General features: G+C 47.1%; 1 protein-coding gene and 1 non-coding gene across 2 annotated transcripts in view; one reads left to right on the top strand and one right to left on the bottom strand.

The window, feature by feature from the left end:
- Window positions 1-23,347, top strand: part of RUNX1 (RUNX family transcription factor 1) — a 297,632-nt gene that overhangs the window by 213,552 nt on the left and 60,733 nt on the right. Inside the window, exon 5 of the mRNA XM_049858276.1 lies at window positions 2,228-2,332. Within this exon, the coding sequence (XP_049714233.1) occupies window positions 2,228-2,332 (105 nt within the window). The remainder of the gene's footprint in view (window positions 1-2,227; window positions 2,333-23,347) is intronic.
- Window positions 14,331-14,404, bottom strand: TRNAE-CUC (transfer RNA glutamic acid (anticodon CUC)). The gene has a single exon. It is a non-coding gene; the product is annotated as a tRNA-Glu (tRNA).

The raw sequence follows: 23,347 nt of genomic DNA on the forward strand, positions 1-23,347 counted from the left end.
ATGAGCTGCATTGGCTGGGAATCGAACCTGGGTTTCCAGAATGGAAGTCGAGAATTCTACTATGGAGCAACCACTGCTGTGGCTAAATGCCCCAAACGTAGTAGCCTTTGCTGGGTGCAGACTTCTTCCAATGCACATAAAACAATGGGCATTAAATACTAGAATTATTAATTATGAGCAACGGCTTCAAAAATATCCACATTGATTGAATTTAATTCCTGATCTAATAGGCCAGCCTGTGGTTTACCAGGGGAAGGTCATTACATGCGCGACTGCCAGGAGCCCAAATTCAGTTCACTAAGAAACCGCTTTTGAACTCTAACCCAGATTTACAGTTAACTGTCGAGTAACAGTTTGGGTCCATTCGTGTCACTGGAAATATTTTCACTTTCTTGGGCAGCGATAGAGCTTGGATAAAGTACTGCTAGTAAGGATCCCTGGTGCTGGATTCATTGACTTTGCAAATAGGGGTTTATGACCTCGGTGGCAATAATGTAGAAAACAGTAAAAACATAAAACTGGGAGGCCTGTGTTCTGCTGTCTGAGCTGTGTGACTGACACAAGCTCTCCAACCTCTCTGAGCTTTAGTACTACCACCTATTAACCGAGGATAGTGAAATCCATCTCGTCATTGCATGAGGCTGGGGGTCACCGTGAGTCGGAATCAACTCGACGGCAACTGGTTTTTTGTTAGTTTTTTTGGTTTTATGTTCCCTTATTGACTGTATCTTGTTCTGGCCGATCCCATGAGTGCTTCTAATTAACACCTGGCATTAAAAATAATATTCTAAATCAACCAACCATTAGTATTTTAAAAACACAGAGAGAATAATTCTAATTTAGCCTATCTTCAAACTTTTTAAAAATTCTAACTCTCCTGATCCTCAGGGCTACAAAGTTAGAGAGTAGATGGGTGTAGCCTCTTTTTCTTCTGCTTTTTTGCCCTGAGTTTAAAAAGGGGGGAAGGGAGAAGTTGCCAGTCGCACCCTGTGGTTCTCTGGAGTCTTTTTTTTTAAAGAAATTATTTTTTAATAGGTAGTAAATGTGGTACAATTTCAAACTGTACAAAAAACAAATAATAAAAATTTCTTATTTACCCCTCTCCATAAATACCCAGTTCTCCCCGAAGGCTACCACACTGTGAGTTCTTGTGTATTTTTTCAGAGATCCTAAACATACACAAGTATAAAGCCGAAAAAAAAACAAACCCGTTGCCATCGAGTCGATTCCGAAAACCAACCAAACCCGTTGTTATTGACTCAATTCTGACTCATAGCGACCCTACAGTACAGATTAGACTGCCCCATAGGGTTTCCAAGGATCAGCTGGTGGATTCAAACTGCCGACCTTTTGGTTAGCAGCTGAGCCCTTAACCACTGCACCACCAGGGCTCCATGTACATGTATGTATACGTATACACACGCACATACCTTTTAATATAGGGTACCCTTGTTCTGTACCAGGCTTTTTGTCACTTAAATATATGTTGGACATAGTCCCACATCAATGCACAGAGAGCCGCCTCGCTGTTTTCACAGTGGTAAACTTCATCGTGTCTCCTGTAGACATTCTGATTGCTTCCACTCTTTTATTATAAAAAAAAAATGCTCCAGTGAATATCCACATTTATGTCATACATGTGGAACCGTATTCGTGGGACACATGCCTAGCAGTGGCATTGCTGGTTCGAAAGGTGTGTGTTGTGCATTTCCACAGACGTTACCACGTTGCTCTCCACAGAGACTGAATCCCTGGAGTCTTGATTGAAAGAAAATAAATCCTAATCTCTCTCAATCCTGTATTATTTATTAATGATTAAGTTAAAGCCAGATAATTGTGTGAAGTGTTAACCAGTTGCCAGGGAGTCGATTCCAACTCATGGCGACCCTGTGTGTGTCAGAGTAGGAGACAGGGTTTTCTTGGCTGTAATCTTTATGGAAGCAGGTCACCAGGCCTGTCTTCCACAGAGCGGATTTGAACCACTAACCTTTAGCTTAGCAGCCAACTGAAAACAGCTTGAGCCACTCAGGCTGCTGCACCCAGAGAAACACCAGTATTTAAGCAAAGCCGATCAAGGGAAGATTGGAAAAAAACAGTCGTTTGTGCTGAGTCACTGCCTCCTTCCCAGTGTGAGGGCTGGAGAGCATAAATTAATGACTAAATTCACATAACAGATATATTCAGGTGGCCACCTCATTCTTTTCTGCTCTCTTTTGTGTTCTCACAGGGAAAAGCTTCACCCTGACCATCACTGTCTTCACAAACCCACCACAAGTCGCCACCTACCACAGAGCCATCAAAATCACCGTAGATGGACCCAGGGAACCTCGAAGTAAGTAAGCCCCTTGGGGCCGGTACACCCCCCGACCCGTGTACTCAGGGACTGTGTCTCGGAACCCTGGGGCTCCCCAAGCATCGCCTCAAACGTGGCTAAGACCTCAGCCCAAGGCGGGCAGCAGGGCCCTCCAGGGAGAAAGATTTCATTGCCTCTTCTCTTACTCCTCAAAGTGATCTCTAAGTACTGACAGCTTCTGGACACTTCTCTCAGGAGGCAGAAAGAAATCGGGCTGACCAGGTGCATGTTAGAACCATTTCAGGGCTGCAGCAGACTGACTAGCCCCTCAGATTCAGGGTGAAGTTCAACAAGATCAGAAACAAACAGTAGACAGAAGACTGGCCAGGCACTGGGGTGGCTGAAAAAGAGCTGAGTGTCAGAGCGGACCACAAGTGACTGATTACCTTTGAGGCTAGCCTTTTATAAATTCTGTTAAGGCATTGAAGTGAAAACTATTGAAATGACTCTTTTCTTTCTGTGGCAGAGATCAAAATCTTATTACAGGAAGGTTTTAAATAGAGAGGTAGAAGTTAGAAGGGTGCCTGGGGGAAACCAGTAAATACAGAACCTTGGTACCAAAAAAATAGCTCCTGTGAGGAAAGCTGTTAAGAAAGGAGTGGGGTTGTTTAGTCTGCAGAAAGGACATCCGCCCAGTGACTTAATGACTACCTTTGAGTAAACACCAGAGTAACCCTCTTTTCCAGAACCACACCCTTCACCAGGAGCTGAGGCTGGGTTACAGTTCTAGGTCTGTGGAGCTGCCTGGAGCCCCCGCCCAGCACCTGCATGCCTCCAAACCATTTCAGGTCCCTGGCAAAAATTAATATTCTCCTTCTGGAGCAAAGGATATTGAAAACCAGGGCTTCTGACTGTCCCTTGAAGCTGAGATGGGGGAGGTCAGGAGCAGGTTGTAAAATAAAATGGTTAAGCATTTGGGGTCTGGAGTCAAACAAGTGGAGTTCAGGTTCACAAACTTAAACCTCACAGAAGTTCTCTAAGCCTCAGTTTCCTCATCTGCAAAAGGGGGATAATACCAAGAGCTTCTTTATGAGATTGAATGGAGCCGTGCTGTGTCCTGGTGCAAAGGATGGTGGGGAGATGTCACCACCCCCAATAGAATACCTGCCTGCTCCTTTGTCTGCTGATCCTGGGGCCAGTCCCATCAAGAGGACCTTCTTGTGGTGGCCCCTGTGGGGCCCTGGGGCAGCTTCTCCTGCAGTCCTAGACACAGCCTCATAGCATCTTTTTCACCTTCTGCAACCACCTGCAGGTGCTCGCTCACCATTCCTCATGACCCATGAGCAGGCAGAGCCCAGCAGAGAGCCAGCCACACCTGCAGGTCAGCCCCCCAGCCCCAGGATGTGCCACTTCATTTGTGGGTGTGCCCTTGGCTCCCTTTGCCATGCTCCGTGATTCCCTCTCTTCTGGGCTCATTTTCCCCCCGAGGGCCCTCCCAGCCCATTGGGACTCTCCCAGACTTGGGAAACTACGGGCCTGCGTAACACCCAGAGGTTCTCCTTATGTGTGTAAAGCAGGCCATAGCACAGGGCACATGAGTAACAGACCCCAGGGACCCCACCAACACTTGCTAGGTTTCTGAGGTAGGAATGGCAGACTAAAAGCTAATAGTGACCTGCCTTAAACATGCATAAACTCCTGAGAGAGGGTGCCTTTGTTCCTCAAAGGGGACCCTACAAGGGGGAAAAAAAAAAACCCAAACCAGTTGCCTTTGAGTCAGTCCTGACTCATGGCAACACCATGTATGTCAAAATAGACCTGTGCTCCATAGGGTTTTCAATGACTGACTTTTCAGAGGTGGATTGCCAGGCCTTTCTTCCAAGACACCTGTGGGTGAACTCAAACTTCCAACCTTTTAGTTGTGAGCTAACCATTTGTACCATCCAGGGGCCAACAAGAGGAAGCCAGTTTAAATTACAGTGCGGGCCAGGCGTGGCATGGGGACAGTTGTCAGTTGTAAGGAAGTTGAATTTGAGGGTGACATCTTGAGAAAGCCTTGCTCTGGAGACTGTTGAATCTCTCTGTCTTTGAAGATAGAAGCCACAGCCATCTCTTGGATGGTTTGAATGTGACCCGTCAGGAGGAAAAACCTTAGGCAGGTGACCCCTTGGTATACCATCTATTTCCGTTTTTCTGTCAGGCATAAAAAAGGACAGTTTTCACCCGACCCCAGCGTTTCCCACCACAGTCAAAGAGCTAACGATTTGGCTGAGCTTCAGAAAAAAATGGTGGCGGCTCAGACTTTTAAGAACTGGCAGCCAAGGGGAAACTACATCTGTGGGATTGTAACTGCCTGCCTGCAGATACAGCTCACTCTGCCTCGTGCTGTTTTGTAACTTAAGAAAACAGTCATGTTAAGGAGGGTCCTTTGAACATACAGAAGGAATCTACTCCAAAGAGGCACCCATTTTTACAGAGTCTTTGCTGCCGAATAGAATTTGGGGGCTAGGTAAAAAGCAAGTAGGTGGTAATAGAGATTTTATAGCCCCAGGTAGATAGTCTCACATTTCACAAGGGACTTCTAGAAAAAAGTCAAATGCACACACATTCCCAGGGTGCCTTGGGCAAAGCTGACTTTTCTATTCACCCATGACGCAATGGTGAACCATCACCGCTAATTCCAGCGTGCCATTTGCTTCTTACTTGAACATCTCGTTGTTGGTTGCCATTGGGTAGATTCTGACTCATGGCGACGCCATGTGTGTCCAAATAGAATTATGCTTCATAGGATTTTCAAGGCTGTGACCTTTTGGAACCAGATCACCAGGCCTGTCTTCTGAGGCCAATCTTTTGCCCAGTAGTTGAGAGAGAGCTTAATCATTGGCGATACCCAGGGACTTCCTTATCTGGGCATCTTGATTCAAGGTGGGAACATCTTTCCTTTGGGGAAACTTGGCTCATAGCCACTATTATGGGTTTATAATACCTCCCTTCCGTCGCTATGGTACTGTGATTTCTGGGTGTTGCTGGCAAAATGGCCCTGGTATCACAAGTAAAATAGTTTTGAGAAGTTCTCTTGTTGCATGAAGTTCAAGACTTTGAGAGCTAGAAGGGACCCGATTGAGCCTTCAGCCCTAATTGCCAGATAAATGATTTGCTGTGTGTCCCGTTCACCCATCTGTCCGTCCGTCCCTGTGTGTCCCGTTCACCCATCTGTCCATCCGTCCCTGCATGTCCCCTTCACCCATCTATCCGTCGGTCCCTGTGTGTCCCCTTTACCCATCTGTCCGTCTGTCCCTGTGTGTCCTGATCACCCATCTGTCCACCTATCCCTGCATGTCCTGTTCACCCATCTGTCCGTCAGTCGCTGTGTGTCCCGTTCACCCACCTGCCCATCCATCCCTGCATGTCCCCTTCACCTATCTGTCCGTCAGTCCCTGTATATCTCATTCACCCATCTGTCCGTTGGTCCCTTCATGTCTCCCTCATACCGTATTGTCTATACACCATGTACTACAAACTCCGTAACCTGGACTTAGTTTCCTTGTGTGTGAAATGAAGAGTTTGCTTAAATTATTTGTCATGTACATACCAGCTCTAAGATTGTATGTTGTTATCATGGGCTGCCATCAAGTCCAGCCCCGGTTCGTGGTGACCCCATGCACAGTGGGATAAGACATTGCCTGGTCCTGCACCATCCCCATGGTTGGTTATAGACTGGGCTGTTGTGATCCATAGGGTTTTCACTGACTGATTTTTTGAAGTAGATCTCCAGGTCTTTCTTCCTAGGCTGTCTTAGTCTGGAAGCTCCACTGAAACCTGTTCAGATTCATAGTACCACACAATCCTCCCCTGACAGATGGGTGGTGGCTGCACATGAGGTACGCGGGCCGGGAATTGAACCCAAGGCTTCTGCATAGAAGGCAAGAATTCTACCCCTGAGCCACCACTGCCCCCATCGAAGATTGTATAAAAGGGCACATGGTAGTGCTTCATTGCAGGCATAGAGTCTTCAACTTGCAGTCTTCATGCAAAAAGCCAGAGAGAAAACTATTCAACCTGCCCTTTGGGTAAACTGAGGAAAGGAGTAAGAATGAAGAATATGACACAACCAGTCCGTGAGCCACACCGATGGGACAGCTTGAGGCTTCTCATCTCACTCCCAGGGCTGTGAGCAGGAAGTTGTTGCAAAAAGCGTATTCCTAAGACAATTCAAATTAAAAATGTTTTCATTTCAGATGGTTACTTGCTTTTTTGTGGTAACCGACCTGTCATGTAATGAGTCAGAGCTTACTGGTTTTTCCCACATTTCACTGGATTTTTCTCATGTCTCAGACCAGTACAGAAATTATCATTTGTTGAAAATTAAATTTATGATGATGAAAGAACACCGAAAAATCCAAAACCAAACCTGTTGCCTTTGAATCAACTCTGATTCATGGTGACCCCATGTGTTACACAGTAGAAGTGCTCTATAGGGTTTTTTTAATGGAAGCTATAATCTTTATGGAAACTCTGCTGGTGCAGTGGTTAAGTGCTACGGCTGCGAACCAAAGGGTTGGCAGTTCGAATCCGCCAGGTGCTCCTTGGAAACTCTGTATGAGGCAGTTCTACTCTGTCATATAGGGTTGCTATGAGTCATAATCGACTCGACAGCACTGGGTTTGGGTTTATAATCTTTATGGAGGAGCCCTGGTGGCACAGTGGTTAAGTGCTTGGCTGCTAATCAAAAGGTTGGCAGTTCGAACCTACCAGCCACTCATGGGGGGAAGATGTGGCAGTCTGCTTCTGTGAAGATTACAGCCTTGGAAACCCTATGGGCAGCTCTACTCTGTCCTGTAAGGTTGCTGTGAATCAGAATTGACACAAGGGCAATGGGTTAAAGGGAGTCTTTATGGAAGCAAATCGCCAGGCCTTTCTTCCCTGGCACCCTGGGTGGGTTTGAATCACCGACCTTTAGGTTAGTGTTCGAGCACAAACTGTTTATGTCACTCAGGGGTCTTGAAAGAACACCATCAGGAGGTTTTCTCTGCTAGGGATGTGTTCACACAAGCTGGTTGGGGGGACGGGAGGACTGCGTTCTCAGTCAGTAAGTTGAACGCTTCATAGCTCGCGGACATGTTGAAAGATAAGTCTCACTAAGCTTGGACGATCTAGGGAGAGGATTTTTCGAGGAAAGGGTATTTGAGAATTGTTTTTATTTATGTTTTATGTTTTTGTTAATCCATGTTCTGCAATTTAGTGTGACTGTCGTAAGGGTTAAGAGCCGCGGCTGCGAACCAAAAGGTCGGCAGTTCAAATCCACCAGGCGCCCCTCGGAAACCATACGGGGCAGTTCACTACGAGTGGGAATCGATTCGCTGGCAATGGGTTTTGTTTGTTTTTTGTTTTTGGTTTATGTAATTATATTGGGAACCCTGGTGGCACAGTAGATAAGAGCTTGGCTACTAATCAAAAGGTCAGCAGTTCGAATCCGCCAGCAGCTCTTTGGAAACGCTAAGGAGCAGTTCTACTCTGTCCTGTAGGGTTGCTAGGAGTCAGAATCGACTTGACAGCAACAGGTTTGTGTTTGGTTTAGATGATAATATTGAGATATCAGTTGAAATACCTACTCGGAAATACCTGCCTTCCAAGGCACCTCTGGGTGAGCGCGACATCTAAACAACGTTCTCAAACATGTATTTCACTGGGTACTTTGTGAATCTGTGAATTCGTTCAGTGCCTTGGAGGCTGATGTTTCGCTCTGGAGAGTGAGGGCTGTCTCTCTAAGCTGTTGGGGCCCCATCCTGGGGGTGTGGTTTGGGCAGTCTTTCTGGCGTCATAGTTACCACCTGTCCACTCAGGTATCTGTTACATTAGGAACACTGAGGAACCGAATTAAAAGTTCAGAAGGCTCATAGAACAGAAACATTGACCCTTTCTGGGACAACATCTGCCCATGGGTTTCAAGAGACCCTGCTGGGCTTCAGCTCTCGAGAGTCACGATGACAGACAGCAAGGCGGAGCCCTTACTTAGAAACTTTTAAGATGTGCTAGGTTCGGGGGCACTGGCTTTCTTGTGACAAAATCTTCCTCAGTAAGAGAGGTAGCCAGTTGCTCTGGCGCCGATCCTGACTCGTGGGGACCCCACAGAGAGTTCCCGTTAAAATAAGTCAGTCGAAGAGCCTGTCTCTCATAGCTCAGGTGCTTTTATAAAGAACTTTGTTGAGACGACACTACAGAAATATGATTTCTTCTCTGATTTTGGATGTAAATATCAAGTCTGTAATATATACAGAGGGCACAGGATCTTTATATACAGCGAGTTTATGTTTCAAATGAAAAAGCAGACTGCACGGACGCTCCCTATAAAATTAGGACAAAATGGAACTAAGAATATCTGAACCAAGATTGTCCAGGAAAGGGTGGGATACGCCAACATCATGTTTACGGATTGCTCTTGTGATTGAGAAATGTATCGTTCTTTAAAAAATGTTATTTGCTCTCAAAACCAAAAACACCTAGTAAGAATAATAGCTAACACTTGTTGTTTTTGTTAGCTGCCATCTGGTCAGCCCCCTACTCATGGTGACCCCACGAACACCCGAAGGAAATGATACCCAGACCTACGCCATCCCCACAATTGCTTGCAAATCAGCCCTTGTGATCCACAGGGTTTTCACTGGTTAAATTGGAAGTAGATCGCCAGGCTTTTCTTCCTAGTCCATCTTAGTCTAGAAGCCCCTACTGATAGACAGGTAGTGGCTATGCATGAGGTGCATTGGCTGGGAACAGAACCCAGGTCTCCTACATGGAAAGTGAGAATTCCACCAGGGAACACCAGTATACAGTGCTAATTCTTTGCCCAACCCTGTTCTAAGTGCTTCACATATATTAATTTATTTTGCCACAACAGGTAAGAAAATTAAAGCAAAAAGAAGTGGAGTACCTCAGCTTAAATTAAGGCAGAATTTAAGCTAAGCCATCTGGAGTCTGGGATCACAGGCTGCAGAGCCTGTTTTTCAGAGCTGCTCCAGCTGCTATTCAGGCGTCCTTGTACTGAGATTTCTGTATTTTCCATAAGGACGGTCTGTCAATACAGTGCTGGTTCAGACAAGGTTTTCTTCAAGAAAGCGGAGCCTCAGAGTGTTGGCAGGCGTCATCTTTGTATTGACAGGAGGGAATTAGTGCTTTTTGTCCTGGGCAGGTCTGCAGTGAAGTCAACCCGGGAAGCTCCTAGCTCGCAGCCGTCACCAGGGTCTGTTTGGGGGCCTGGCGTCAGTGGGGACCTGAGGCAGGAACAGAGCACAATAAACGCACCTCTCTCCAGTGCCGGCCTGCAGTAGTGAGTAACGTGGCAGTGTGACCACCACGAATAGCGTGAGCCGGGCCCTCTCTTTGGCAAAGCGCTTCCAGGACAGCCCACAGGAAGATGAAATTGGTGTTGTTCTCTGCTCCCAAATGGTTAGTGGAATGCCAGACAGTCTTATGGATCTATGATTCCAGGATAGTAATTATCAATCCACGATACTTGTTCACTGGGAATTGCTTCAAGTATATCTTCCAGGTAATCCGTGGTGGTCTGCTTAATCTTTCTTCCCGTGGATTCTTCAGATATCAAATTTGGACTTTAGTTCTTTCTAGATGAAATCCTGAAATCTTCCCCTCCCCCCAAGTATAAAGTGGGAGAGATTAGCAGATTGAGGAGGAGGGAAACACTATAGTTATTTGTGTAAGTTTTTCTCTTTCCCTCACATCCCAATAAACAGACAAACTCAGCTGCCGTCCAGTCCACTCCGACTCATGGCAACCCCACATGTGCGGCACAGAACTGCATACTGTAGGGTTCTCAAGAATGTCACCTTTCAGAAGTGGATTGCCAGGCCTTTCTTTCAAGCCACCTGCAGGGGAGCTCACCTCTGGGTAACCAGCTTCTTCTTATACAGAAGCCACTAAGAATTTTTACTTTTATTTTATTTATTTATTTTCTTATTGTGCTTTAGGAGAAAGTTTACAGAGCAAATTGGTTTCTCATTCAAGAGTTAATACAAATTGTTTTGTGACATTGGTTGCCAACCCCGCGATATGTCAACACTCTCCCCTTCTCCAGCCCAGGCTCACCGTGTCCATTCGTCCAGTTTTCCTGTCCCTTCCTGCCTTCTTGTCTTTGCTTTTGGGCTGGTGTGCCCATTAGTCTCATGTACGTGGTTGAACCATGAAGTACGTTCCTCGCATGTGTTATTGTTGGCCTTATAGACCTGTCTGGAAACCCTGGTAGCGTAATGGTTAAGTGCTATGGTTGCTAACCAAAAGATCGGCAGTTTGAATCTACCAGCCGGTCCTTGGAAACTCTGTGGGGCAGTTCAACTCTGTCCTATAGGGTTGCCATGAGTCGGAACCGACTCCAGGGCAGTGGGTCTGTATTTAGGCTTCAGTTTCTTAATCTTAAAACATGTAAAAAGAAACCTTGGCTTTCTCACCGGCGCCACCCGGCCAGTGGGTGTGAACTTGGGCGATTATGCTAAGCACATCAGTCCTGGCTTTCCCCTTCTGTAAGACCAGGCAGTGGGACGAGATAATCTCTAAATTAGCTCCCGCTCAAAAGGAGGAAGAAAATATTTTCAGAATTATAGGTTCCCCACAAACAGGGCCCCTTAGAGGCCCCAGCGTCCAAGCCCCGTTCCCTGGGAGACCCTGTCCTGCCTCCTGTCAACAGACTCACATGCACTCAGATCACACCTTAATATCATTTTTGCTGCACGTTTTTGTATGTTTTCTTCTATAATTTGCTTTTGAAATTATCTGGATATGAATAACTCATTCAGTCCTGTGGCCCTGATTTCTGCCCCATCAGTGCGTGAGTGTGGTCAGGGACTGAGATCCCTGAGTCGTTGCTGCTTGTTAAGTGTGCAGGTGGCTCACCTGGCTGAGCCTCCGTGAAACAGGGACACCACCAGCGACACCTCTTGCTGCTGAGTTGATTCCGATTCATGGGGACCCCACGTATGCAGAATAGAACTGCTCCATAGGGTTTTCAAGGTCGTGACCTTTTAGAAGCAGATAGCCAGGCCTGTCTTCTGAGGCACCTCTGGTTGGGTTCAAGCTGCAAACCGTTTGGTTAGTAGTCTAGCACTTAACCTATGCACCAACCGGGGAGTCCCAAACCAGGGACAGTGGCAGCACTAGCCCTGTGGATGGGGAGCTGTCTGCAGTGGCCATTACAGGGTATGTACAGCCATCCTGGCACTCAGTAACGATTTGGAAAATGTGAGCTCTTATTTGCATTTTGTCTTAGAATCATTTGGAAATGAGAAACATCTAAGCAAAACAAAACAAAAAAATTGTGAATCTTCAATTTAAAAATTAATGGAGCTGACATAATGTTGTGGGTTTTTTTTTTTTTTTTAGACATTTAATTAAACATTTATTATTTTTGTAGTTTGGGTTTCATATTCAGAGCTAGCATGGTATCTTTCCTGGTGCTTCCATGGCCCTTGGAGCACTCTGGGTATGGCCTCGAGGTCCCTAATGGTGGAACAGCCCCACGTGTTCGCTTGTGAAAAACTAGGGGAGAGATATCACACTGGGGTAACATGGGGAGTGAGCACTCCTGATTGAGCCTGTGGGTCCTTTCCTACGTGCGTGGCACGGCTGAAGAAGGGTCTCTGTCCTGGGAACTGACATGTACCGTGGAAGCATCTCTGAGGGTCAGGATTCTTGGATGAGGCTAAGGCAGCTCGTCTCCCCGAGGGTGCTGGAAACTGCTGGCGACGGCCAAGGTTTGCAGGCATTAGAAAACAGTCAGCCACCCTCTGAGTTTCCTAAACCAACGAGTCTTTCCAGACTTGTTCCGGGTTTGGGGATTTATTTTTGTACCTGTTGGGTGGGACTTTTCTTCACTTCCCTGAAAAGACATTTCAGTGACACTGTGCCCTCAGTGTTGGGGGGGGAACCCCGATGCTGGATGACGCCTTCATGTGCTGCCTGTGTGCTTGGGGGCTGGATGGAGTGTCCCCCACTCCCTGCACCTGGGATGACTGGTAAGGGGCTCAGCTGAGGGCCATGGAGCTCACGGTAGTCTCACCTTAGGAGCAGCCTGGCCCTGTCGCTCTGGGGCCTTTGCCACGACGGGCAGAGTACCCCAAAACTTGCTGAAGAAACATGGTGGTCCCGCCACAGCCCAGGGCACATTATGACACGGCTGCTTCTCTGCTTTCCGGTGGATTTGGGAGTGTTTCATGCAGTAACCACTCTCTGTCTTTCGTTCTGAAAAATTCTCTGAAGTTTTCCTGGAGGCTTGCTTCTTTTTTCTGGGTGGCATGTTGCTGCGAAAGGTAGGCCTTGGTAGGAATCTGAGCCCCTGGGTCTCATCAAAGCCCGTCCCCTCCACCAAAATCCCGAAGTCCAGCTTAGATTCATCGGAGCCCCTCACACTGGGTCTGTGCCTAAATTCACTGGAGGCAATATGCAGTTTCTGTCATCTCCCATTCTTCCCATGTTCTATTCCTTAAAAAACATTTTTTTATGAACTTTGCTTTTTTTCTACAAAAGTATTAAAAATTAACTTAAAAAAATAACTAAGGATGGGGTAAATTAGGTATAAATCTAATACAATATAATGTTGTTGTGTGTGTAGAGTCGATTCTGATTCATAACGACCCTACTGGACAGGGTAGAACCGTCCCCTAGGGTTTCCAGGGGGCGGCTGGTGGCTTCAAGCTGCCAACCTTTTGGTTAGCAGCCAGAGCTCTTAACCGCTGGCCTTTGGTTGGATGTGAAATGTCTTTTTTGTGGTACGAGTTTTGCGTGGTCCAGGGCCTCAGGCTCTCTGTGTAGTGAAGTGTATACTGTCACGGGGAGACTTTACTATAGTTAATAGTGTAATATACATGAGTAGGAATCGACCAAACCAGTTGCCATGGAATTGATTCTGACTCATGGAGATCCCTTTTGTTGCAGGCTGGGACTGTGTTGCACGGAGTTTTCAAGGCTGTGAGCTTTCCAAAGCAGACTACCAGCCTTTCTTGCAAGGTGTCTCTGGGTGGGTTTGAACCGCCAACATTTTGGTTAACAGTCTAGCACTTAACCATTTGTGCCACCCAGAGACTGACGCACACTCCCTCTCTTTCTATATATACATGTGTGTATATATCTATGATAACATGATAGCCAAATACATATATATACACATCTGTAGGCGAAAGCCAAGGCAAAAAAAAAACCTTTAGATACTCAAAGCAAAGTTCTTTCCTCTTTGCCTTTTTTTTTAAAGTAATGCAATCAAGTAATCTAATTCCTTAGATGCTTGTAAAGTGAGTTAACGGCAGTACGTTAGTTTGGTACTTCTGTGACTTCCATATACTCGGGTACCTTTAAAGGAGTATTGACTGAAACCCAGACTGTCACCCAAGCTTTTCAGTGCCCTTCCATATAGTGAAATGTGGAACATTTGAGATTTTTGTCTCTTGATTCAGTTTTGGTTTTGTTTTTGCTCACTGTGGCTTCTGGTTAGTCTTCTGGTCAAGTGAGATAAAAAGTAAACATTTGAAATAAGTGACTTCTTAAGATAATACATAAAGCTGTGGCCTTCTTGGGCTTTCTTTCTTGCAGGACCTTTGAAGAGGTTCCAGTTTGTTCATTTTAAAGGGCTCAGGAGAAACATTCCTGGCCAAGTCGTCTTCTGAGCCCCTGGCCTCACTGTCAGCTTAGGGGCCGCAGTGAAGTGAGTGGCCCAGACCTGAGGTAGTGAGGGGGGTCTGCAGCTGAGCCAACTTGACTTCAGGTCTGATCCCAGCTAGCTGCATGCCAGCCTCCCATCTACTGTTGGTAACTGCCATCAAGTCAGCCCCTGGCTCATGGCAGGTCGTGGTGACCCCTGCACCATCCCCAGGATCGATTGCAGATCGGACCACTGTGATCCACAGGGTTTTTATTGGAAGTAGATCACCAGGCCTTTCTTCCTAGCCTGTCTGTCTTAGTCTGGAAGCTCCGTTGAAACCTGTTCAACATCATAGCAACTGGCAGGCCTCCACTTAGAGATGGGTGGTGGTTGCACATGAGGTGCATTGGCTGGGAATCGAACCCACGTCTCCTGCACGAGAGGCAGGAATTCTACCACTGAACCACCACACCACTTCTCCTATTTCCCATCTGTAGAATGGGCTTAAAGATACTTGTTGTGCAGAAGCAGGAGCCCTGCTGGCGTGAGGTTAAGCGCTCTGCTGCTAACCAAAGGTCTGAGGTTTGAACCCACCAGCTGCTCTGCAGGAAAAAGATGTGGCAGCCTGCTTCCATAAAGATTACAATCTTGGGAACCCTATGGGGAAGTTCACTCTGTCCTACAGGGTCGCTGCAAGTCAGAATCGACTGGACGGCAGTAAGTTTTTTTTTCATGGTGCAGGGGGTGAGAGGTTTAGGTGAGATACCTGAGGGGCTGGCAGCACAAGCAGGTTCGGTCTCTCCCCTCCTTCTGATCACGTGAACCTCTGTGAGCTCAGTCTCCTCAGGTGTAAAACCAGGAAGGTGATATCCTGTCTTAGGGGATCCTTGAATGGGTTGAATAAAGGACTTAGCAGAGAAGTGCTTCTTAAATATAGCTGTTAAGTTCAAGTGCCTGCTGGAGGCCTCCCCACCCGACTCTCACTGGGAAGGAAAACAGCTGGAACCCTGCCAAGTGGGGGCCAAATATTTGCTATTGCCAAGTTATTAAAAAAAAAATAAAAATTCTGGCAGATTGGGCCCTCAGGGTGCAGAACAACAGGGCTTTTTTCCTTCCACCCTCCCTACTATTAACTCCAAATACTGAGACTCCGAACCGGCTTCATCGGGTTTATCCCTGGCGGAAGCACAGGCCTGGTGACGACATTGCCCTGCTTCCTCAGGAGGCGTGATCCTGTGCTTCACAGTTAAGGTTTGATCAAAATGTAGTTTCCCAGCTGACCTTGTGTGACCTTCCAGAAGGCTCTTACCATCTAGAAGCTTCCACTGGGTCATATAATAATATAGTAATATAAGCTTTGTCAGCATATGTGTGAAAGTGCTTTTAAAACAGTGTATTAATTAGAAAGCTTTGTATTAACTGGTACTATTTCTTAACAATAATCATCGGATCAATTGTATTATTATTTTATGTGTATTACTATACAATAATCTTAGGGATCTTAACTACAATAATTATTGTTTTCTTGAAGATAGCTTTGCTCTCATCACGTCTTAGAGGATCGGTGAGAAGAAAACTGTAGAGAAAAATGGGTACCTTTAAATCAGCCCAGGCTATGAATCCATACTTTCAGAAATTTCATCCTTTGCCATCAGACACTAGCCACTTCCCATTTTTCATCTTGAAAAACTCTCTTGCCCTCAGAATATCTTGGCAGGAAAAACTTGCCATCACAATATCTTAATATTTTCTTTGCCTGGGACTGTCTAAAACCAAACCAGCTGCCGTCAAGTTTGTTCCAAATTATGGCAGCCCCATGTGTGCGGAGTAGAGCTGCGCCCCGCGTGTGCGGGGTGGAGCTGTACTCCATAGGGTTTTCAGTGGCTGTGATCTTTCAGAAGCAGATCGCCAGGCCATTTTTCTGAGGCACCACTGAGTGAATGGGAACCCCCTACATTTCAGTTAGCAGCCAAGTGCCTAACCGTCTGTTAGTACTGTGTGACCTTTAAAATTATTGGAAACAAAAGAAGAGACCTTGATAAACAGTTAAGACAGCTGAGTTTTAGGTTAATATATTTTTCTTTTCCAAAACCAAATAGTTTTGTTTTTTTTTTCTCTCTTCCAAATACTACTATTCCATTTTCTTCCAACAAAACACTCGTATAACCAGGCGCTTTGGAAGCCTTGTGGAGCATGTGAGATCACACCGCCACTTGCTGACTCCTTAGGCCTTTTTCTCCCCTGTGGCTTTTTATATATGCTGCTCGCCTGAGATTTCTGGATTAGATTTCAGGGAGGCGAAATGTTACACCCTTTAGCCGTAGTGCCGATTTCCCCGGAGTCCAAAGCTGCAGCTGCTTCAAGTGGGGACCTTTCAAAGCTCCGAAGGCCAGCCTGTTGTCCTGTTCATTTGCTGACACACTGTCGGGAGCGGGTTCAGAGAAACCCTTTCTATTCCTTGGGTGATGCAGCCAGAGTCTCAAAATAAAGAGGTAGCCAGCTGAGTGCAGGGAGCAAGAAATGGAAACCGCTGAAATTTGAGTCTTGAGGGCTGGGCTGTTCTCTGGGAGCTGCTGTGTTGAACTCTGAAAGGAATCTTGAGCCCTGGGCCAGGGAGTGGCAGTCCTAGTGGAGGGTTCTGGCCCTGGCTCGCTCTGGGAGGCTTGACAGCTCACGGCCCCTCTTGGGACCTCAGTTTCCTCCAGAACAAGAGAGAGAGATTTCGTGATCTTTAAAGTCATGTCCCTAGGTGGCACAGTTTGCACTTGGCTACTAACTGAAAGGTTGGCAGTTTGAATCCACCTAGCAGTGCCATAGAAGAAAAGCCTGGTGAACTACCTATATAAGATCGCAGCCAATGAAAGTCCCGTGGAGCAGCTCTACTCTGAAACATGTGAGATCACCATGAGTCAGAATCTACTCAACGTAATGGGTTTGGTTTTGGTATCAGATCTTAAAAGTGTGGTAAAGTCTATAAAATCATTGCATTTTCAAAGCATCACCTTCTACCCTCAACTAGGAGACCACGGGGCTCTCTCTGTGGTCAGCGTGACAACTTGGGGACACCAGGCTCTGAATTCAGGAGGCAAAAACCAGGACAAGGGGACCGGAAGGGGCTTTGCTCACACCCCAGTTACCAGTTGCTGTCAAGTCAATTCCAACTCATGGTGACTCCATGTGTGTCAGAGTAGAACTATGCTCCAGAGGGTTTGCAATGGCTGGTTTTTCAGAAGTAGATCTCCAGTACTTTCTTCCAGGGCAACTCTGGGTGGACTCAAACCTCCAACTTTAGGTTAACAGCTGAGCTTGTTAACCATTTGCACCACCCAGGTACTCCCCTCACACTCCAGAGTGACATGCTGTAGTAGGAAAATCATACCACCTAGACTTCCTGTGACTTCGGCAACATTAAAAAAAAATAGAAGAAGAAAGAAAGAAAGACATCCTTTAAAGCCACAGAGTTCTCCTTTCTGAACCTGTTCAGTCATAGACCTAGGTGTCAATTCCTCACTGTCTTAGTTACCTAGTGCTCCTGTAACAGAAATACCACACGTGGGTGATGTCTCAGTAACCTAGTGCTGCTGTAACAGAGATAACTACACATGGGTGATGTCTCAGTTACCTAGTGCTGCTGTAACAGAAATACCACACGTGGGTGATGTCTTAGTTACCTAGTGCTGCTGTAACAGAAATAACACACATGGGCGATATCTCAGTTACCTAGTGCTACTGTAACAGAAATACCACACGTGGGTGATGTCTCAGTAACCTAGTGCTGCTGTAACAGAGATAACTACACATGGGTGATGTCTCAGTTACCTAGTGCTGCTGTAACAGAAATGCCACACGTGGGTGGTGTCTTAGTTACCTAGTGCTGCTGTAACAGAAATAACACACGTGGGCGATGTCTCAGTTACCTAGTGCTGCTGTAACAGAAATACCACACGTGGGTGTCTTTAACAAGCAGAAATTTATTCTCTCAGAGTTTAGGAGTCTAGAAGTCTGAATTCAGAGGGCTGGCTGTTTCGGAAGGCTTTCTATCTGTGTCAGTTCTGGGGAAAGGTCCTTGTCTCTTCAGCTTCTGCTTTTTGCTTCCTTGGAGATCTCCATGTGTCTTGGCATCTGTCTTAGCCCTCTCTACTTCTCTCACTTTCTTGTTTCAATCTCTTTTATATTACAAAAGAGACTGACTCAAAAACACAGCCTACACTAATCTTCATGGGCAGATTACTCAGGAAGCAAGGTAAGCACAGGCTTACTTGTGCTTCTTTGCTAATCTGTAGTGGCCAATTTTACATGGGTTTCATCACGTCTTATGTGAAACTGTGCACTGCAGATTAGTAAATAAGGGCAATTAAGCCAACACTTACCTTGTTTAGTGGGTCATCCGTCCCTGTCGGGGATTGTGAATTTGAAAAGAGGCTTTGATTCTGTAGAAAGGTACTGTGGGGCTGGGAGAGAGATAGAAGCCAGCCACACTTAGAAGCAGAATCTTTGATGTGATGAAAAAACATGGAATTGTTCACTAAAGATGATCTGATAAGCTAGGTAAGCACTGGGTTTATCTTGCCAGTTGGATAATCTGCCCCTGAAAATCTTGCCTACTTAACATAAGAAAGACAACCCATTCCCAAACGGGATTATAACCACCAAACCAAAAACCAAAACCATTGCCGTCGAGTCGATTCCAACTCATAGCGGCCCTGTAGGACAGAGAAGAACTGCCCCACAGAGTTTCCAAGGAGCGCCTGGCAGATTTGAACTGCCGACCCTTTGGTTAACAACCGTAGCACTTAACCACTAGGTCACCAGGGTTTCCAACAGGCATACAAAAAACCAAACCTGTTGCTGTCCAGTCGATTCTGACTCATAGCGACCTTATAGGCATATAGGACAGAGTAGGACTGCCCCATAGGGTTTCCAAGGAGCGGCTGATGGATTTGAACTGCTGACCTTTTGGTTTGCAGCCCAAGCTCTTAACTACTGTGCCAGCAGGGCTCCCCCACAGGAATAGAGGTAAAGATTCACAATACATATTTCTAGGGGACACAATTCAGTCCACAACACTGGGCTGACTAACAAGGTGCTGTGAGTCCTGCCTCGTGACTTAATTGTTGGCATTAGGGAGGCCCCTCCCTCCTTCACCTCTGCTCAGCAGCGCTGCCTGTTCTTCATTACCTGTTCTACCTATCTGCACAATCTCGCCGCAAACAGCTTTGGTTGACCACACCACTTCCCCATTGAAAGTTAATACTGTTTGACTCATTCTGTGTTACTAACCTGAAGCCAAAGAAAACAAGCCGGAGAATAACTGGCTTGTATGGGGTTTGGAAAGCCCTGGGAGGCCCAGCTCTCAAAAGCCTATACAGTAGCTGTACTATATCTCACGGCTGTAACTGTGAAGAAAACGAAGGAAGCAGAAGTGGTTAAAAAAAAAAAAAAAAAAAGTTGGGAGTGGGGAAGAACAGGGATGGGGGTGCGGGGAGCCCCCTCAAGCTGGGAAAAGACTGGGCCTAAGGGGCAGCAGTTGACGAGGTCTCGCTCGCTCACTCAGCTCAGAGGCTACTTCTACAGCCAGAGTGTTTATACAGAAGAGAGACTGTTTGCAGAGTTAAAAGGGGAGAAAAGTTCAAAAGTCTCTGAAAAGGTGTTTTTCCTATCGCATTCATAAAGAAGGGCAGGATAGAAGCCGGTCCCACCAAATCAGCCTCCCAGAGACAGAGTCTGACAGTGAGGCCGTGAAGGAAAAGGATCTGTGACACTCAGGTCTAGAGCGCGCTGGCACTGGAGAACGTGGCCAGGGTTTGCTGGGGAAGGAAGCGTTGAGGCCTGGGACAGTCTTCTCTTCCTTCATTCCACAAGTGACTCAGATGTGCTCACCAGGGTGAACAGGGGGCACTTGTGTCTTGGAATAAACAGAATTTTCCCTTCCAACGTCACCTGGCACAGGCCAGTCGTGACCAATGTTCTCATCACCATGCTGTGGCTCTTGGGGAGTTCCAGGCCAAATAGCCACTTGCCCATCCAGGTAACTGGCAGGGGACGGCTCCCTGGCAAATGCCCCTTCTCAGCTGGTGGCTGTTTCAAGCTCATGTTGACGACACTGGATGAAAGCTAGCCTGACGCCTGAGTAATGTTACTATCCCCAAAACAACCTGAAAGGTCTTTTCTCTGCCTGGGGTGAGGTGGGGGCAATGACCTGTTAAAAACAACAACCACTTGTTGTTGGGGGATCCTGGGTGGTGCAAACAATTAATGCACTCAGCTGCTAGCCAAAAGGCCAGAGGTTCAAGTCCACCCAGAGGTACCTCGGAAGAAAGTCCTGGCAATCTGCTTCCAAAAAATCAGCCCTTGAAAAGCCTATGGAGCACATTACTAGTCTGACACACTTGGGGATGCCATGAGTCAGGATCTGCTCGACGGTAGCTGGTTTTACCTATCTCTGACTTTTGGGGTTTTTTGACTTTCTTACTAAAAAGGGCTCAGACACTGTGAGTGGCCAGGTGGCCACAGCACCGTCCTGAGCCTGCTCAGCCGTCTGTCAAAGGACTTAGATCAGCCCTCAGTTTCCTGCTGGCATTCATGGTGGGGGAGAGGGAGCAGAATGAGATCTCTCCCCCTGCTTCTGGGAAAGCCCCCTGGGGCCTGGCTGCCAGGGTTTTAGAAAAGGAAGGGAATTTCCTCAGCCTTTATAGAAGTACAGAGAGGCAGAGACAGCCTATAGGCCACTGAACAGGCATCCCAGCATAAGCCTAGCCCAGGAGAGGGAGGTTTTAGGTTCATTTGTTCATCCATCGATCCATCCATCGATCCACCCACCCACCCACCCATCCACCCATCCATCTATCTTTTATGGGCACATTCTAAACCAAACCTGTTGCCATGGAGTCGATTCTGACTCAGCGACCCTACAAGACAGGGTAGAACTGCCCCATAGGGTTTCCAAGGCTGTAATCTTTACCCAAGCAGACTGCCACAGCTTTCTTCCACGGAGCAGCTGGTGGGTTTGAACTGCCGACCTTTTGGTTAGCAGCCGAGCACTTTCACCACTGTACCAGCAGGGCTCCTGGTGGAGCATTACTCAACTTTAAAGGGCCCTCAGTTTACCTTGCACCTGTTGGAGCAGGCTCAGCGTCCCTGTCAGTTGTGGGTGGTTCCTTCCAGGACCAGGGAGAATGGCGAATCCCTCAGGCTAAGTAGGAGGCCAGTGTGGAGAATGAGCCTTCAGTGCAATCTGTTAACTCACTCAGCTGCTAGCTTAAAGGATGGCAGTTCAAGTCCACCCAGAGGTGCCTCAGAAGAAAGGCCTGGTGATCTGCTTTCAAAGCATCAGCCACTGAAAACCCTATGGAGTGCCTTCCTATTCTGACAAGCATGGGGTCGCCACGAGTCAGCGTTTACTGGACGGCAACGGGTCTGTGCTTTTGGTGGCGAACAGGAAGGCCCCCAGCAGGATGACAGAGAGCAGAGTTTCTGGGCCTCTGTGGTCGTTCTGGGCTTTCCCCCCGGCCTCCCCGCCCAGCCCGGCCCAAGTACTGCTGGACCCAAACCTGAAGCCGGTTCTCCAGCTCAGGTGGCGTTTCCTCGGTCTCTCCTCACCTCTCTCCCTGCCTCTCCCACCACCAACACTCACTCGCAGCCCCGTCCACAAAGAGACTGTCCTTGAGCAGAAGCTACTTTGATAAACAAATCCCTGTCACCAGCAGTGACCATTCCCAGGTTGTGGGTTCTTTTTTTTTTTTTAATATATTGTGCTTTAGAATGAAAATTTACAGAGCAAAGTGGTTTCTCATTGTTGTTTTGTGGCATTGGCTGCCAATCCCTCGATGCGTCAACACTCTCCCCTGCTCTATCCTGGGTTCCCCACTTCCATCTGTCCAGCTTTCCTGTCCCCTCCTGCCTTCTTATCCTTGCCGCTGGGCTGATGTGCCCACTGAGTCTCCTATATGTATGTGGTTGTTGAGCTAGGTGTGTTATTGTTTGTTTTACGGGCCTGTCTCATCTTTGGCTGAAGTTTTTTTTTTTTTTTTATTGTGGTGAAATATGCATAAGAAAACATCCCCCATTTCAGCTGTTTTTATGTGTACAGCTCATGACATCAGTCCATTCAGCATCTGTGCGACCATCACCATTATGAATTGCAGATTTCTTCATCCCCCCAAACAGAAACTTAGTGCCCCCAAAGCCGTACCTCCCCGCCCCCCTCACTGGCCCCAGGTAACCAATAAGAAAATTTGGTCTCTACATTTGCCTGACCTAGGCATGTCATGTAAGTGAGATCATATAATATTTGTCCTTTTGAGTCTGACCTGTTTCACGAAGCATGTTTTCAACGTCTGTCCATGTTGTGGCATGTATCAGGGCTTCGTTTTACAGGTTCCTTTTTAATTACAGTCTAACGGGTCTTCTTGGGACAATGCCTTAACCAAGGGATGGCTGGTCGTAGCTGTACTTATGGACTGGTGGAGGAATTCTGAATTTGTGAGCTTTTTGCATCCATCTCAGGAGGTGGCCTGCGCTGCCCCCACAGAGGCTACCTCTGGTCAAGACCGAAAGGTCCGGTTCAGTGTCTCCGTGTCTCCAAGCGAAGCTGCAATTATCTCCTTAGTCACCAGACAAAAACATGAGGTAACCAGCCGAGACCGACAACTACAATCTGGACTAGTCTGCTTCGAGGGAGGCCCAGGTCTCAAAGAGCTCGTGTGTGAGTGAGTTAAAAACTCCAGGGCCAGGGGCTGTTAGCCTTGAACCCTAGGGAACAGTTCTGGTTTCTGGTTGGTGAGGCTTAGAGGCATGGTGCCGGGAGAGAAGGAAAGGGCAGACCCTGGGCGGGCCTGTGGCTTGACTCGGGGCTGCTTATTGATCGTGCTTTGGCCCCACCTAGTTTTCCTCAAGGAGCCCTGGTGACACAGTGGTTAAAGCGTTCAGCTGCTAACTGAAAGATCAGTAGCTCAAACCCATAAGCCACCCTGCAGGAGAAACTTATGGCAGTCTGCTTCCATGACGATTACAGCCTTAGAAACCCTATGGGGTGGTTCTACTGTGTCCTGTAGGGTCGCTGTGAGTCAGAATCGGCTCCACAGCAACAGGTTAGTTTTGTCTTCCCACTTTCTTGCTCTTTCAACACCTTGCCTTTTATGCTTGTCTCTGGAAATTGTAAGGCCGTGTGTGTGCGTGGGTGTGTGTGTGTGCATGCGTGTGTGTGTGTGAAGAAGCTCACTACAAAGAAACAAGGAGGCCGCGGCAGCTCGATGTGTGTGGCAGTCTCTACTTTGCACAATGGCTTTTCATCCACCCTTTCACTTTTCCAGTTGAGAGAAAAAAATAGGGAAGATGCATTTTGCAGACAGATTTAACTTCTGATGAGACAATTCTCCATGAAACCCTGTATGCTCCCCTGTGATGCTTTTCCTCAA

This window comes from Elephas maximus, chromosome 18, assembly GCF_024166365.1.
Source record: "Elephas maximus indicus isolate mEleMax1 chromosome 18, mEleMax1 primary haplotype, whole genome shotgun sequence".
In the NCBI taxonomy this organism is placed as follows: Eukaryota; Metazoa; Chordata; class Mammalia; order Proboscidea; family Elephantidae; genus Elephas; species Elephas maximus.